At 42.7% G+C, this 19006-nt stretch overlaps 1 protein-coding gene across 1 annotated transcript; it reads left to right on the forward strand.

Moving 5' to 3' along the window:
• The first annotated feature begins 7537 nt into the window (after nt 1-7537).
• LOC115537572 (adhesion G protein-coupled receptor E1) lies at nt 7538-17618 on the forward strand. Its single transcript, XM_030349577.1, has 19 exons — nt 7538-7929; nt 9836-9916; nt 10086-10253; nt 10444-10599; nt 10887-11033; nt 11383-11505; nt 11599-11642; nt 11746-11850; nt 12079-12232; nt 12579-12701; nt 12953-13143; nt 13446-13613; nt 13941-14135; nt 14551-14768; nt 14877-14943; nt 15035-15126; nt 15217-15385; nt 15638-15730; nt 16299-17618. Exons 1-19 carry the CDS (start codon nt 7902-7904, stop codon nt 16338-16340), a joined length of 2364 nt encoding a protein of 787 aa, XP_030205437.1. The 5' UTR covers nt 7538-7901; the 3' UTR covers nt 16341-17618.
• Nucleotides 17619-19006: the final 1388 nt, after the last annotated feature.

The following is a 19006-nucleotide window of genomic DNA, read 5'->3' on the forward strand; positions in this document are numbered from 1 at the left end:
GATATTCTACTTTTAAAATACTATTGTTTACAATGGGAGGACAGCGGAGGCGTCCGCGCTTTCTCTGAAACTTACTACTTCAGACTTCGTAACTTGCTACAAGGTAACCACCATTGCATGTCTTACCTTTTGTGGAAGAGGGAGAGACGTCGGAGGACCCGATGTAGTATATTCATAATATTGTCATGACCACGGAAGGGGCAGTGAAAGAAGTATTGAATAGACAGATATTTATTAGATAGGCCTAACTAATAAACCGTTGGAACACACAAGACCGGAAACATAGCAACGCCGGTAAACAAACCCCGAGAAGCCCAATCCCTATGAGAGCGCTACGGCCATCCGGAGGCCCACAGAGCTTTTGTTCAGAGGAATCTCTGTTCAGCCCGGACTGCACTGCACTGAGTTTGACGGTTGAACACTGATTGGCTGTTACGTTACACATGTGACTCAGTGGCCACGCTGTTGAACGCTGATTGGCTGTCATCACGCGAAATTCGCGTCAAAGTTCAAATATTTCAACTCAAGCAAATTTGTCGCGCCACAAATCCTCGTTAACGCGCTCGCCTGTGCACGGCGAAAGTGTGGCGCGATAGACAAAACTTGTCGCCGGTTTTCTCTCGTGAAAAATTGGCCCGATACGCGTCTATACGTTCACTTTGTATGGGATCCTGTCGCCCCATCGCGTTTGGTGTGAACACACAGTTACGCTGAGTTTAGAGCGCGAGGACGTTCAGGGAGTGTTGCCAGATTGGGCGATTTTCCCGCCCAATTGAACAACTTTTAATAACGTTAGGCTGGGAAAAAGGGAGCATAAGGCGAGTACATACAATTTCGGCTATTTCATATTCTTCAGTTCAATTTCTTTTTCATTTCTGCACGATGCACAATTTTACAACGCTTTGTGCTTTTCATTCAGCGTCAATTTTTTCCAAACCATTTAAAAAAATTTAAATGGTGTGCATCAGTGGCAAAGCTAGACCTTTTTAAATGGTGTGCATCAGTGGCAAAACTTGCCTTAGCCCACCCTATCGTTTCGTCCTCAAATCTAATATTCTGCCGGGTTTTTTACACAAGCAATGAGAGGATGGATGCTGTACACAAATGAACAGGCACAAATCGTCTAGTGAAATCGAGCGCAGCCTTCCTGCAGGAATCTCTAACCTCTGATTGGTGGTTGGGCGACTCCTGTTTGACAAAACCAAAAATGCAGCATGAGCACACCTAACATAGTTTCTGCTGTTTTGTCTGTCAAAGAGGCTAGCTAGTCTTTATCTGAAAATCCACGATTTCCAGCTGTGTTCTAACATGACCTGGTAATAATAATACCAATAATTTTAAAACCTTCATAATCATTTGACATAATCTGTCAAATGTCTATTAAATGACAGTTGACCACAAGAAAATTCTATCTATGCCTCTTCTTGAATTGCTTCATGTTTTAGTCGGCAGGGGCTTGTAATGCTGCGTAGCATGCATAAGCATGATAAGCATGATAAGGTGCAAGGAGCAGAAAAAGTTGACATGGGTGCTAATTTTCAGTTGAAAAAAAACGCTGGCATTATTTTATCAGCTGAGGGCGTATTCATTGCCATAATAACGTGAGCTAACAAGTACAACATTTGCTAATACTATGAGGCTCAGGCAAACGCCCTCAGCTGAATAAAGGTGTCAGGGGGGGCGTGAGCGGAAGAGGGGACTTTAGTGTTTTATGTATTTATTTATTTATTTTAATAAGTTACTTATTTTATTTTATTTTAAATAAACATAATACAAAGGATCAGAAGTTTTACAAGAATTTTGATCTTACATAGTCATGACAGAGGGACTTGGTGTCTTTATTCATGCTTGAAAGAAACACATATTATTTTTTTTGAAAGGGAATAAGCTGATGAAGCTGACAAGTGACCAATGTTTACTGTTTAAAAATATTTTAATTAAATGCAAATCCCAGTGAATCATTTGCTCTTGTTTCTCTGTTTTGAGATTCACACAGACTTAGCAGTCTTGTTTAAATGTGTGAATTGAGTTAATAAACTGAAGTTGGAAATAGTTTTAAGTTGTTGCAGATGTTATCTCCGCAAATGTTATTAATCTATATAACTAAATATTAGCAGGTTCTCAATAGTAGGCTATTTCAATTCAGGGAGTGCGTGATAAAATGTCTGTCTCCTAGGAGGGGGGTGAAAGAAAAATAATTGAGAACCACTCATCTAGAACATGTTGTATTTGTTGATTAGCTCACGTTGTTATGGCGATGAAAACGCCCTCAGCTGATAAAATAATGCCAGCGGTTATTTTTAAACCAAAAATTAGCACCCTTTTTTTTGCATCAGAACAACAAGATTTTTTGGCATCAGAAGTTTCATAAAAATGTATGGGTCCCTGAAGGTGAGACAACATAGTTTAGTGCTCCCGAAATAGTGGTCTGTTTCTCATAGTATTCGACTAGTACATATTGTACTTGTTGATGTTTTTGCATCAGAAGTTTTATAAAAATGTATGTTGATACAATTTATAAAATTGTATGGGTCCATGAAAGTGAGGCGACATCATTTAGTGCTCCCGAAATAGTGGTATGTTTCTCATATTATTAATCTAGTACATGTTGTACCAATGGGTTTCAGTAACATATTCAGGAAAATATGGTCATTTTTGACTGAAACTTACACAAAGAAAATGTAATATATCTAAAATTTGTTATTCGAGTTCACAACCATTGATTATTCCTTCATCCGTCACTTTAGTGGTTCAGAACTGCATTATTTAGCTGACACTGCTAGCTATCGGCTTAGACATACAACTACAGGAATTTATATACTTCATATACCCCTGTGGCTTCCTGGGGTTGAGCCCCCCCAAAAGTCAGAACCTAGACTCGCCCCTGGTGTGCATCTTTACATTGTTTAGGCTACTCCATTTAGACTTTTGAACTCTGTTAAAATCCCTTCACTTGATTTAAGCCATTCAATGTTATTTATGTCTTAATCTATGTGGCTTTATTAAAAAATATTTTCAACCACACTTTGTACTACAGCACTCACGACTCACCGCATTTTCTGCAGGAAATGCATTTTCTAGTTTTCATTCCTTCTTCCTAAGAGAGAGAGCCACAGCAGAGCTTGTTAACACAGACTAGGGCAGGCTCCATCAGTCCCCCATCAGTCATCCATCTGAGGCCCTTCAACACAATATTACTTGATGGGTTGGACATGATAGTTGTTTTTTTGGTCATCTGCCCTCTTCCTCCTCAAGTCCTGAATTCATTAGGCAGAGATATTGTCTTTTTATTCAAACTTCCATAGAGTGCACAAGCAGCTGTTTCCCTATTCTCGCAAGTGGGTCTCATAGTATATATGTATATATACTGTATATATTGTGCATGCATGTGGTGAGATAGAGAGATTAAGAGAGAGACAGAGACAGAGAGAGTATATAAAAGGTATGAGGTCATATAACACACACACATAGACAGAGGCTAAAAACATTGTTAAAGTGTCCATACTTATCCTGCCATTTTTCCTCTCCCACACAAAGCTTGCAAGCCAGAGAATAAATCACACAGATACTCGCTGACACTGATAAGATATAGTATGCCTAGATTATGATTATTATATCCATGCATATATCTATATAGAGATAGCTATATATAGATATATAGACATAAGGATTATGAACTATTCAATGTTATGTTATTCAAATGATTTCATGTCATACAGAAAGTTATTTTCAGAATTACATCAGCGGTTACACCACACAATTCCCAGGAACCTGATGCTTCTTGCCCCTCCACGGCACCCCGGTCCACGGCTGACACCTGTCTGACCCTGGAACTTCTCGGGCCTGGGACTCCCAGCCAGTGTCGGCGCTAAGGGGGGGCATTTGGGGGCCGTGCCCCCCCTAGCGGTCATTAATGCCCCTCCTACCACAGGTAATTATTTTTATTTATTTTCCCGATAATGACCGGCGTTCTATACATTATCCCTTACTTATTACACGGGTCTTCTCAATGCTGTGGAACCCTCCGTTCACTTGCATGGGGCCTTCACAACTTCGGGCCAAGTATGACCGCTGTCAAGGTAAACAAAGGATTTTTTGTCTCTCATGACGTCTTTGGTATCACTCCTCAAGTATTCCGTAACTTGTCAACCCTAGAGTCTTCGGTTGCTTAGCAACGTCTTTGGCCGACTATTTCTATAAGGCCTACTAAGCAGGTACATTTTGAATAATGTTTGCTTTGTCTATCTATTGGTGTTTAATAGGCTTGTATACGTATAGCATTGTGTCATTTCTGCCTGGTGCGTGGCTTGTTCAATAGGCTACTTTCTGCCACAATGCGTGCCTTCTGTCAGCGGTCCTGTTCTGTTATATGTTGTCAGGGGTGTTTTTGATTATTGTGGAGGCTGTTCTCTAAGGTTTATAAACAGTGCCAGGCCTACTTAATGTTTTTTTGGAGGTTCATAAACTGTTGATGTGAATAAACTATTTATGACATAGCAGAGGTGGTTAAACTGCATTTATTTGCGTTTAGCATCCACGGCAGCCCTCCCCCTCTTTTTGCGTTAAAATATTTCACAAACGGCAGTGCCCCCCCGCTGGCGACCCATGCCCCTCCAGTAGATCTGCTCTGGAGCCGACTCCGCTCCCAGCCGTGGGGCTCTCCCTGCACCGTGACATCCTGAGCGGTCTGTTGCTGCTGCAGGCCTGAGTGTCAAGGAGAAAAAGGGTGAACCACGGTCTAAACTCCCATCTCGTGTACCTCAACATGGGCCACCTCTTGCTGCTCCATAGATGTGGAGCTGAGGGTGCAACTGCCATTACTGTGGTTTCCTTGTTTTGCTGGAGCCCCTTTCTTAGATGAGTGTTGCGTCATCATACTTCCTTATTTAAAGATGAAGCTATTGCTCAACGGTACTCCTCAGTTTTTCCATTCTGAAAATTGTCTGTTTTATATTATTATAAAATAGAATAAATAAGTGGTTGCCCTATAATCTGATAAAATAGCAGTTAAGACATCAATTAGGGTGTAAAGACCAAATTATAGTTTGTTGATCGTATTATTTATCGTCAGCGATCAATAAGAAAATGTATATTGTCCCTCCCGCAATAACAGATCCACATCCTTGCGTCAGCCGTCCTCAATGGTCCCGATGGAGATAAGACTCAAAGGAAGAGTTTGCTGGCTCTGCGCATGGCATCTTGGAACCAGATCCTCGACTGGTTTTACATCTTACTAAGAAAAGCAGTGTTGCGTCGACTTTTCTGTGCCTTTGAAACAAACAGTTGAATTACATGTTCATGGATTCAATCGAGAATGACCAAGGCAAAATTGTGGACAATTGTTGACTTAGTCGTGATTGAGGAGGGGTGTTGTTTTTTGTTAGTTAGTTTACTTTCTGTCAATGACTATTGTGGCACGAGATGCGCCACAAGCGAGTGCAAAAACTACACTCACAATAAAGCATGAAATCAAAGTTGAAGTAGAGTTCAGTAGGTGAATAGTTTGTATTGCACCTGCAACATTCAGAGTTAAACTTAGATAACGGGCAGGGTCTTTATATGTGGATTGGTATATCCCATCCAATTGATTTTGAGAACAGCCTGACGGGCGTTCATAGCGTCCAATGGCTGAGCGCGCTGAGGGAGCGTGGGGGTCTTAACCTGACCTCACGAATAAATAGCATGTACCCGACCTGAGACCAATGGAGGCCACATTCCACAGAGGGACCGCATGATGACCTTGCCAATACCAGTGGGAATTGTTCAGCTTAAAAAATAAAAAAGACTAACCCTTGTGACCCCAGCTGGAGTTTTTTCATTCATCAGCAGTTATGCACATGGCATGTGTTTGGGGAACAGAAGAGCAGTAAGAGAGTTTGATTTAAAGGGAATGATAGTGTGGAGAGTGTGCCGATGATGATGAAGGCTGGTTTCAGCAGCCTCACCATGGTCCAAGTCTGATTGGGCTCTGGGGCTGGTGGAGGCTGCCGACCTGTTGCACGTTGAGTAATCCAGGTGCACGGTTCAGGCCAGCCATCGCCACACACACTCACAACATGGATCCTCATCTGCATACAGTACAATGAACTGGCTTTCAACACCACCACCCTGCGTCCTTGTGATGGAGCAGCCCAGTAAAAGTCCCCCCTGTGGGGTGTGGAAGCCACCATGGCGAGTAGCAATGGACCTTGTTACAGATAGGTATACATTTCTTCATGGGTGTCATGGTCCGGCGCTGATTTTCCCGGTCACCTGCCTGCCACGCTGATCTCACCTCATTAGCTCAACCACCTTCACCTGTGCTCCCTCTATATCAATCCTCTCTCTCTACTCAGGCCCCGTTTACACGAGGAAGTTTGCGGGTAAAAAACGACAAAATATTTTACCGGAAGTGCCTTTCGTTTAGACGGTGACGGCGTTTATGGGTCATGAAAACGCATAAATCTGAAACCACCCTCCAGAGTGGAAAAGTTGAACTGTGAACTGTTTCTCCAACGCTGATCCTGCCTGCTACTGAACCCTCGCCTGTCTGACCACCCGCCGGTTGTTGAGTCCCTTCCGGCCTGTCTGCTCCCCTGTTTCCGGCTCCTTGCCTGCCTGTTTGCCCTCCTGATGTCAACCCCTCGCCTGCCCGACTACCCGCCCGCCGACGAGCCCTTGCCTGCCTGATCGCCCGCCAGTGATCGAGTCCCCCACCTGTCCGACTACCCACCGGTTACGGTACCCCCAGTCTACCTGATCGTCTGCCGGTCCCCGAACTCTTGCCTGTCCCCGTTCACTATGCACTAGGACATACATGTACGCATACACAAACACATGGATTAGTTTTCATTGCTGTTTTATTTCATTGTTCTCTTTGGTAGTTTTATATATATGATGTATATAAACTAGTTGATCTGTTGATCACACAGTACACACAGACCTCTTCCAAAGTGGAAGCTGACCAACTCTTTTTCTCTCAAAATAAGAGTTCAATGTAAAGCATACACGAGTGGAACACTTTACGACTTTCTTCATGATTTATCTAGAATACCCATATAAAATTAGAGAAAAGGGGTCATGATCGAATAGAAACAATATTATCATGAACCTATAAGCTTCCGAAGAATGATTCCTCCCCTCGATTGTCAATTGTGTATTGTGTGTCAGGGCGGATCGAGTCAAATGCATGCTGGGAGTCTGTCGTATACCCATCACCACCACCGTTATAAAGCACATCAAGGCTGCCAAGGGGAGGGCGTCACTGGGTCATCTGTTCACGTCTGAAACAATGAGCCGTCGCCCAGACTGGTCAAACCCTCTCTGACCCCTGTGTGGATCAGTGCTAAGCCTGTCAGCACCACTGAACATTAATTGTGGACAAAGGACAGGACACTGAAGAGTCAAGGCTATCTCACACACACAACTCTTTCCACCCTCTCTTCGCCTCCTCCTCTTCTCTCAGCCCGACCCGGCTGCTCTGCCCACTTTTTAGAGTCCTCCTCCTCCTCCTCTTCGATTGAGGGGAGGAGAGAACAACGTTGTTTGACAATCTGACAAACTGTGTCAGTTCTCTTGGCGCCGTGGAGGGGAAACTATACAGCTCAAGCAAGGAGGGAGAAAGAGAGAGACACCGAGAGAGCGAGAGACATAAACACAGAAATAGAGAGGTAGATAGAGAGAGTTAGGAGGGAAACTCTGAAGTGTTTGCGTTTGTTGTGGGTTTTATCCGTGGATGTCAGCACTTATTTGCTTCTCTAACCTAGGCAGTTCCACTGCTTATTTCACCCGAGGGCTATTTTTTTTTTTATTAAGAGCCACAAGCAAAAACATTGTTTCCACTTTAAAGAAGAAGAGAATTCTCCATATATGAGAATAAGCATTTCAATTGGGATCATTTAAGCAGAGTAAAGGCTTGCGTCATGACAACGAGGGAGCTCCTGCTTCTGGGTGAGTCACACATCTGTTTCCACACACACACACTTTTCTATGGAAAGACTGCCATGTGTTCACATAAAAGAGATTGTAAACTGTGGCTGGTATGTTTGTGGCTGAATTCCAGAAAGCAAATGCAAAAATCCTGTTATTTTAAAATGTGGTTGAAACCCAGTTGTTTTAAAAGAACAAAAAAAACTAACGTGGCAATGTCAATTGTAATATGACAATGGTCATTCCCAGTGGCGTCTTTGCATTAGGGGCCAGTGGGGCACGGCCCCACCAGAGAACGCTGCCGTGCAGGCGTTCAAGGCGGGCCCCCCCCCCTCTTTACGATTGTTGACCGGGGGGGGGGGGGGGGGGGGGTTCAGAGTGATTGTTGACGGGGGGGGGGGGATTGTTGACGGGGGGAGAGATTGTTGACGGGGGGGGGGGGGGGGAGCGATTTTTTTTTTTTTTTGGGGGGGCCTGAAGCCCCGGGCCCGTACGCACCCGCATACCCTGCTTACCGATAGTTACGCCACTGGTTTCACCTCAGCCACACAAAGGAGACCAGACAGCACTGTCCTTAAAGCACAGGTAATTACCATCTTAGCCCAAACTTACTTAAATTTTCACCCAGGATTATCCAGGTCTGAATAGGCAACCACTCTATCAGGCTAGATTCATTGTTAATTGTACAGTATGGTGGCCTGCAAACTTAATACAACTTAAACCATACTTCTTCTTTTTTTGGTATATTGTGAGTGGTGGCTTTGTATATTGATTGCTGTGTAAAGGGTGTGCGCCGTTGTGTTTTTATTGTTGCCACGTTGTTTTTTTCTTGAGTTTTGATATTGTGAGATCTTGAACGCTGCCATTCGGTGGTGCTATTGCTATAATAGCCTAATATATGTCGTCAGATTCGCGTTTGAGTGATGGCATTATTCAGCTGCAATTTTGGTCCCCTCTGTCACTTGCTACTGTTTTTGTTGTGATGGTAGTAATAGGCCTATGTGGTATTTCTGGATTGCGTTATAATATTTTCCTGCATGGGCCCCACCAGAGTTTCCAAACCAAAATCGCCACTGGTCATTCCCATTACATTGGATCAACGGATCAAAAAGCTGTCGATGACTACAAATTCATCTTTACATAGGTTTTCATGAATGCCAATCTAAGGAAGCTAATACATTCACTAAAGTAAAAAGATAAAAGTAAAAGGCCCGAGTAAAAAGAACAAACAGAGGCAGAGCACATGTGCTCAGCAGCTGTATGGTGTTTGGATTTGAGGACCAGTCTGTCTTGGCTTGGGTTCACAAGGTGCTTCTGTTCTTCTCTCTTCCAAGATATATTTTTAAACCATGAGCTCATCCAATGATCGGAACCACTATGACTGATAGTGATATTAGGGCACACAGAATACATAAAGCACACACACACACACACACACACACACACACACACACACACACACACACACACACACACACACACACACACACACACACACACACACACACACACTTTCAGACAAGGAAGCATTGAGTGTTGGTTGTCATGCACTCAAAACAACATGACAACAGTGAAACTGATACTGTCAGAAAGAGTGGGATAGAAGAAGTGTGAATCTTAGCCGACCTTACACCTCATTGTGGGCTGTGGGGAAATCCTCCATGAAACACTTACAAATATAATTGTTTAAACATCAACATGCTTGCTTTTTTCAATGCCTTATTTAGTTGGATTAAGTATAGGCACTCATAATAGAAACAGGTCTACCGTATAAATACAAATGCAATGCACACAAATTAATTCTTCAATTCATATTCAGAATGATGATGATATACTGAACGCCTACTGAATGTAAAACACACTTACTGGTATACTGAAAATATGTGGATTGTTAAAAGATTACTGAAAGGTGTCTTCTTGTTTACAGCTGTTCACCTCTCCCTGGTGGTCTCTTCCTTGTCTGAATGCGCCCCTGGATTTGAATTAACCGCCGATGGTGTTTGCATTGGTATGAGTTGAAATCTTATGTAACTTTATAAATTAGTCTTTGGCTGATCATTAAAGAATAGAAAAAATTATATAATAACCTGGTAATTTTTTGCATTGACATAGATGAATTTCTAACACATTCACTGACGCCTTTTCTCCCCCACTCCACCGCTCCTTTGGCCTGAAAGATTTTGATGAATGCAAGGAATTCCCAGAGTACCCTTCTGACCCTGTGTGCGGGGAAAACGCAGTGTGTGTCAACACAAACGGCAGCTTCCGCTGCATGTGTGAGGATGGCTTCGAAACTTCAAGAAGGAAGCAAAGCTTTGAGTCTGATGAGGGGGAAACATGCATAGGTAAAGACAAATAAAGACAACAATTTAAGCATCTACATTTAGAAAAGCTTAGTGCTCCAAGCTTTTTTCTTAAATGTAAGCTATGTCTATTTTTAAATATTAACTTTTATTCGTATTATGTTATTATCATTATTATTATTTAGAAGGTTGCTAATCTGTCTGAAGGCTATCTATTTTGTTGTAATTCAAGATATCCCCGAGTGTGAAAGAGAAAAAGGCCTTTGTGAAAAGCATGGAGAGTATGCAGAGTGTCACAACTCTGTGCCATTCTACTCCTGCATCTGCAAGATGGGATTCATCACTTCCAGTGGGCTGGAGATTTTGGTAGACGATGACAAGTGTATTGGTACGAACTAGTTATATTAATTAAAAAGACTGCGCCACTCCTTGCTTCGTCATGACCTGTGCTTGGGGTTTAACATTTTCGGAAAACGCTTTATATGGGCTTGAGACCAGAGTCTCAAGCCCGATCAGCCACAATTAGAAGAATGCGCACGTCAGTAGCGTCACTGGGGGTTTGAGGAAATTTCAAGAAAAATTAGAACCAAAGGCAAACAATTAGAATAACACAACTGGAACGGGAGCCATTACTTATTTATCGTCTAACAATGTTGTTTGTTTTTCTTCATTTAGATTTGAATGAATGTCAACATGAGAATATCTGTGGGCCAAACACCTCATGTGTTAACACTCCGGGAAGTCACCACTGTGAATGCAAAAAAGGGTTTGCATTGAGCTCTGACCAAACCACTTCCGAGGGGGCTGCAGAGATATGTAAAGGTGAAGGCATAATTATGAATGCATCGCAAGGTGAAATTAATCCGGAGTGTCAATACTTTTTAATGGTATTCATCTAAAGCGAGTTAGCTACTGATTGCCATTAACAATAAACTTGACTTAAAAACATATTAATAAATGGCAAAATGGGCAAACATACCAGCAATAAATAACAACGAAGAACCAACAATTACAAATCTTTCTTTGGCTTGTCCCAGCCATACCATCCATAAATCTGTCTGAACCCAAACAACTTCTGCAGGACATGGAGGCCTTTGAGCGGCCCAGGAAACACACTAAAGCTTTTTTTTGGTTGCCCCCTTTCCTCCCATTGATTCCATTCCCATTTTAGACGTATGTGAGATTGATAAGACAATCTGTGGAAATGGAACCTGCCACCCGGGAAAAGATGGACATGTGTGTGCATGCCACGCCGGATCCAGCAACTACGGCAACAAGAGGTCCCGCTGTGTTGGTTAGTCGCATTACAATTATACTATACAGTACATTCTTGATTGACTATGGTTTCTGAATAAACCTTACCACTGATTCACTGTACTCCCGATAGAATTAAACTGTGAGGTGTTCACGAATGCGTTGAATCAACAAGAGGTATGAACCATATACCATATGCTCTTCTCCAACTTCTTCAGCAAATCCCTTCTGGCTGATGATGCCCGATAACTTCAGTGATCTATCTTTCCTTCCTATGTAGAGTGATCCATATGTAACTAGTGTCCTAAGGATGTTGAAGGGCAGCTGTCTGAACCTAAGCGAGAGCGAAACTCCCACCAGCTTGGACGGAGAGGAAATTCTTGAGGTAGCCCAGTCATTTTGCTTTTCTGCCCTAATAATCAGAGCTCAAATATTATCTTTGAAAAGCCTCAAAACCACCACAGCACCCGGTGGTCCCTGGCAGCTGTCCACCACTGCTATGTGGGCAGACGTCACACAACATGGCCGTGTGTTTAGACTGAAGAGAGTCTCTGGCTCTTCCCTCTTTCCTCCAACATGTTTTCATATTGCTCCCCCCCCTTACAATCTCCAGAGGCTGTTGTCTATGATAGACAGGCTCCTTTCGGGCGGAACCGTCTTGGATAAAAAGCAGGTATCCTTCATCCTGAGTCTAGTGGAGAGCAGCCTGGGTCTGATCGCTCCCTTCATGAGCAAGAACAGAACGCAGGTCTCCAAAGCTCACACAGGTAATGTACCACACTGCCCATCGCCCACAGCTCCCTATGAATGTGTTCCCGGCATGTTCTATGTTTATTATGAAATGCCAAAGCTAAGGTTTAGTCATAATAAAAATAGTTAAAAACGTGACCTTAACTTCATCTCATTGACAGCATTATCATGGACTGCTTAATGTGCAGAGGTAAATAAGGCCATTGTCCATGCAGATGTTATATCCAGAAATGTTCTGCCCTCTGTAGCAACAGCCCCATACATAAAACAGAAAGCAGCAGAATTCAGTATTATAATTTTGTATTTCCATCTAAACGGTATGTTGTTCTCTGTTTCCCCAAAATGTCATTGATGGTGTTCCAGAGTTGGAGCTGCTGCTGTTTAAAGGTCCTGGTTTCCCCCAGGGCCCTGCGACATTGTTAACTAAACATGCCAAGCTGCAGATGCAATGGGAAACAGCTGCTGGAAAAAACTCCACTTACCCAGGTCATCATCCATACCACCCATTCCATGTTCCATGACCGCTACCGGAAATACACACACAAGCAATGCAATCTACAGTGTCATTTTCAAATAAATGTGAAGGTGCATTACAAATTGAGAATGTGTGTGTGTGTGTGTGTGTGTGTGTGTGTGTGTGTGTGTGTGTGTGTGTGTGTGTGTGTGTGTGTGTGTGTGTGTGTGTGTGTGTGTGTGTGTGTGTGTGTGTGTACGTTTGTGTGTGTGTGTGGTTGCAGGCTTTACAGCCCTGATCTTGCTGAGCTACTCAACCTTGGAGAACTCCACCAATCGGTCATTTAGTGGGATCAATGTAACAAAAGAAATCAGCCTTCAGATGAATTCTAAAGTGGTTACTGTTAAAGTTAGTAACCCAGACACTGCCGCCCTCCAAGTGCCGGTGACATTAACCTTCAACCACCTGCAAAGAGTAAGAAAGGGAATATAAATATTGTTCCAATGTGTATACGTGCAAGATTGTTGTACACACCTAGTTTCAAAGTGTCTCTTATGTGCTTAAAGGTTGGCTGCAAATTGGTGCATACAAAGTATATGATAATGAAATGAAACGTTCAACTGTACTGGTGCATACTTTCTATGCACCAATATATTATATATTTTTGCCAACAATCTTTTGTCAAAATGTGTTCCTGGATCCCGTTAAGACTGTGTAAACCCATTTAGTACACTGGTCCTCTCTAACATGTGAAACGTGGCGGTCTCATTTTGCAGACAGACAAGGCCAACGACTCGATCTGTGTTTACTGGGACTCGGAGGCCGACGGCGGGTCCTGGTCGACTGATGGCTGCGACACCCTCCACTCAGGTGCTAACTACACGCTGTGCTCCTGCAAGCACCTCAGCAGTTTCGCTGTCCTCATGGCCCTTCACGACATAGAGGTGAGAGTCTTTTGGTGGTATTGATAGGTAGGTGATGTCAGTCCATCTGTCTGACCATCTATCTCTATACTCGTGTCTAACCTGTCGTTGGTGTTTTAATACCATATTTTTATTTGCTTTGTCCGGCCGTCCGTATGTGTGTCAACTTTCTATCTATATTCCTTACTCTTTAATGGTGTATTCGTCACTCTCTCTTTGTATCTTCAGCTTTTTGTCAGGATGCCCATCTTGCTGTCGCTATGTCGACATAACGGTTTATATCTGTCCATTTGTCTGTCATTCTGACCGTGTTCTGTTCAATCTCTTGGTCTCCCCCTTCCCAAACAGGACCCGTATGAGATGAAGGTGTTCACCTGGGTGGGTCTGACGCTATCACTGGTTTGCCTCTTCGTCTGCATCCTGACTTTCGCCCTGATCCGCTCCATCCAGAGCCCCAGGAACAGCATTCACCTCCACCTGTGCCTCAGTCTCTTTGTCGCTAACCTGGTCTTTCTTTGCGGCATCACTCGCACAGAGAACCAGGTAACAGTGGGTTGTCCACAGTCTAGAATGTATGATGCAAACGTTTCTAAATAGCAGTAGACATTGGTGGCAATGGCTGAAGGACTTGGAGCTAGGTGGCGTGTGGAGACTGTGACTAGTGGGGACTGGGTAATGCATTATGGGTTGGGACTTGGTAACGATTGGGTACTGAATGACTGGAGGGGACTGGGTAACGAATGGGTACTGAATGACTGGTGGGGACTGGGTAACTAATGATTACTGAATGACTAGTGGGGACTGGGTTACTGATGGGTACTGAATGACTGGTGGGAACTGGGTAACTGAGTACTACGTTACGGTTGGGGTCTGGGCGAATAATTCGATTAAATTTAGTTCTCGGCTCCCTGTATACCGTGCGTGTCTCTGAGTCTCCTCTCCCTCTCGGTCATGTCAGACCGGCTGTGCTGTGGTGGCAGGGCTGCTGCATTACTTCTACCTGGCGGCGTTCTGCTGGATGTGTCTGGAAGGCATTCAGCTCTTCAGGATGGTGGTCCTGGTCTTCAACATCAGCTTCCAGACGGTCCGCATGATGGCTGTGGGCTACGGAGTGCCGGCGGTGATAGTCGCCATCTCCGCACTGGTCCATTCCGGCGGATACGGCACAGAGAAAAAGTAGGCATATTTCACTAAGCATACCTTTGTGGTACGCTTATGATAGACGGCTGACATTTTTATGGGTTCACAGCTTACTGAATAAATCAATTGATTTGTGTTGTTTAGTTGCTGGTTAAACTTGGAAGGTTCGTTCAGGTGGAGTTTCTTCGGTCCTGTCTGCTTCATCATCACAGTAAGGAAAACCCCCTGACAACGTTGATTACTTTTCTATACCACTAGAATGTAAAGAACATTATATAATTGCCAACCTTTTTGACTTCCAGGTGAACATTTTCTTCTTCTTTGTCACTGTGTGCAAGCTGGCACAGAAGTTCTCAAGTTTAAACCCTGACTTAGACAACTTACACAAGATCAAGTGAGTTATGCGCTCAGAGCTCGTGTCCTTTACAGCTCATTACTTCCGTGGATCTGATAAAGATTACCGGCTTATCATTTCTTCCTGCAGAGCTTTCACTATCACCGCTGTGGCCCAGCTGTGTGTACTTGGCACCACGTGGATCTTTGGCTGTTTCCAGTTTGGGGACGGCCCGTCAGCCATGTCTTACGTGTTCACCATCCTCAACAGTCTGCAAGGCGTTCTGCTCTTTGTAATGCACTGCCTGCTCTACAAACCGGTTTGTACATGATTTGCATTCAATTATTTGGGAATATATCAAAATTGACCAAAATCAATGTGATCCAATTGATCCAAATCAATGTGTATATATCTGCGTCCATCTCTATTATTTAGCAAGTATTCGAATACAAGGTGGTGGGATATTTTCCTTATGGAATTGCTTAGAAAAACATCATGCACATACAAAGAGAAATGGGATTCCCTTCACAGTAGTAGTCTGAATTATTGACGCCTCTTACGCCCCCTTCAGGTAAGAGATGAGTATGGAAAGATATTCTCCAGATTTTCCACACCACAGAAGAAGTATTCAGAGTTCACTTCCTCCCAGTCAAGCAAAGCACAGGTGAGAAATGTGAAGGCATCTACTGTCAAGAAGCAGAATTGGCTAATAAATTAGCACCACCATTACAACAGTGACAACCTGGCAACGTCAAACCATTGAGGCGTATAGTATAGTTCACACATTTGCATATTTTCTTAATTTCTAGAGTTGTGATCACATCTAATAGTACTTTAATATGAGTTTAACACCCAACAGTAATTCATATATGTTGTGTAAATATTTTGTACCTGTCATCCTGGAAATCCCTCACAATCTTCTGTCTCTAGTTAAATTATGAATCAAATAATGGCTGCCAACAGGTTCCATGTAGAAACATTTAAATCCTCCCGTTGTTAAATAAAGACAGCTAGATTTCCCCGCTGCTGACATGGACAGTTTAATCACTTCATTAGTGGAGGTCTGATGATTCACGGTGCACTTCCCCCCACCACTGTGACAAGATTAAATACCGGCAAGATAGTTATTAAAGGCGTGCATTGCCAGGTTTAGCATCTTGGTGACTTGGAGGCAAAACAATCGGCATAGAAGCAATATCCTTAAAATCTCTCTCTCTTTCCCTTCCCTTCAGACTTCCAAGAGTACCCAGAACACTGGGGAGTCTGGCATATGAAGTGCTGTCGGAAGGCTGAAGCTTGTAGAGTGGAGCTTTGTATGTCTTTGGACCCCCTCCTTCGGGGAGTACTTCCTGTTCTTATTCTCTATATATTTGTTGTAAAAATGTCGAAAAATTTGGCCTTCCTAGTAGCTGGTTGGTTGCACTGCAGTAACGAAAAACCCTGCTGTTTAATTTAGCATATCCAGATATACTGTAGGTTCCCCCCTCCCCTCTCACTCTCCCACTTCCAGATCAGGTTTCAAATGTGTCTCTTTTTGTGGGTGTTTGTCCACAGGCACACACAAATGTAATGGAGGAATAATGGCTATTGAGTCAATGAATGAAACATCAATTTGATGGATGTTCCAAATGGTGTACTTTCATTACTCCATGAATGTAAATACAATGTCCGACTTTCAGTCAGGGATTCTTAGTTTGAGCTTTAACCTCTGTAATGACAATCTTACAAAGACAAGTCTGTGGATGGATGTTTAGTTTTTTGGTTAGCAGTCTATGGTTAATTCAGTTTGTTGTGTACATAATTGTTACGCTGTATATAAAATGCTCTCAATTCTTTGATTGAAAGTGGCAAATAGGATACAGAGATATGTTTAAAATGTACATTTGTGTTTATATTGTTATTTTGAGTAAGGCGTTTAGGCTTTAATAATGTATGTATGTAGTGCCAAAATGGAGTGATAGGATTGTTGATCAAGCTCTATCTTCACTGTGAAGAGACTCTTTAATAAGGAACCAAAAGACAACGATTTCTGGGTATACACTGAGGAGTACCTTAATAATTGAATCATTAGGATATACATTTTAGCCCTCTTTATGTCAGATGATGCTTAAATGCTGTTTGTGTTAGCCTTGAAGCTCTGTCGCTGAAGACTCTTAAACACGACTTATTTGCTGCACATTTTGTCCTTCAAAGTGCGAAGGACGTCGACTTGTGCAATAAAACACAAATCATAGCTCTGCTTTCCCCACTTGAAGTGGTGTTTTTCCTAATATATAACACAAACGGGATTGCTAGATCGGGGCTATGGACCACTGCAAATCTCAATGGCTTGACCTGAACTGAATTGCAGGTGAAATATGAAGTTGATAGAACATAATTACCTTTAGAAGTGAGGCCTTAGGATTTATGAGGACCTTAGTAGTTTTAGAAATAGTAAAGAAATTGCCTTAAGTGGTGAACCAGGTTAATTATGCCACTGAATTGTTATTTTTTTATGTGTATTTGATATTGGTTTCTCATAATTAAAATAAAATAACATTTGTAAAAATAAACATTGGCTTTAAAGTACTCTGGTGTCTATGCATAATCTGATTACAATAACCAATTATTGAATAACTATTCATTTAAATGCTCATGTAAAAACATATATGCACAATATAATACATTACCATATGAGATGAAGATAAGGTGATACTATTGATACTACTGGAAAGACAGCAGTCAAAGCAGAGGTAAGTTCCATCTTATGAAAACTACACCCAGAAAGTAAGAAGTTTCAAAAGTCTAAGGAAGGAATAAAGACAATAGAGGTGACGATAGATTTGGTCAGAGAGTAAATAAAAAGGTCATTATTCCAAACACCTGTATTGATTACCTCACCTTGACCTGATATCCACTTCTCTCTCCCTGATCGATGTCCATTATCCCGTCCCTCTGCAGGAGCCCACCAGGTTCACCTGGCTTAGCGAGAAGTCAATGTGTATTCTTTCTACCAGTAACACTCAACAATGAAAACAGACAGGGGGTTCTTGAGGAACAACCACAGAAGAGATAAACAGAAGGACAGAATATTCAACAAAACAAAGTGGAATGAAATGACTGAAGGTTGCATTATCCCTCTCAGAGACAATGAGAGGGATTACCAAGTGACAGAGGTGAGGGAGGGAAACAGCCAGAGCAATGCTGTGATGACTGTGGGTGGGCAAGGTAGGCAGCAATGCAGTGAGTGACATGTGGCTACAGCAGGTGAATCGCTCTTAGCTATTACCTTATTCTCCATCCCAAAGTAAATTCAGAATCCCCGTTTCTCCAAACTTTGAACTTATTCTCTATTTCATCAGCTGGTTTAAATACGTAAGTAGATACATACACTTTAACAAAGTCACTTTGATGGACTTACATTATAAAATTGAAGCCCAAATATATTCACTGTATAGTATGGAGGAGATCTTTTGACATTCATGAAGTTCATTGATTGAAGTGAGATAAATAGGTTTGTAGGGATGTGTTGGGGAGTTGTTGGCTTGTGTGTGTGTGTGTGGGGGGGGGGGGGGGGGGCATGCGTGCGTGTGTGCCTGTGTGTGCGTGCATGTGTAAAATATCCACTGTACAAATGGAAGGAAGGGTGGTCATTCGATTGCACTGCATTTGTTATGATGGCCCCTTATTTTCATTACCTCTTGCTGAGAGAGAGAGAGCCACAGTAGAACTTGTTGACACAGACTAGGGCAGGCTCCATCAGTCTCCCATCAGTCATCCATCTGAGGCCTTTCAACACAAGATTACTTGATGGGTTGGACATGATAGTTGTTTTTTTGGTCATCTGCCCTCTTCCTCCTCAAGTCCTGAATTCATTAGGCAGAGATATTGTCATTTTATTCTCGCTCCCATAGAGTGCACAAGCAGCTGCTTTTCTGTTCTTGCAGGTGGGTCTCATAGT

This window comes from Gadus morhua, chromosome 2 (assembly GCF_902167405.1).
Source record: "Gadus morhua chromosome 2, gadMor3.0, whole genome shotgun sequence".
Lineage (NCBI taxonomy): Eukaryota > Metazoa > Chordata > Actinopteri > Gadiformes > Gadidae > Gadus > Gadus morhua.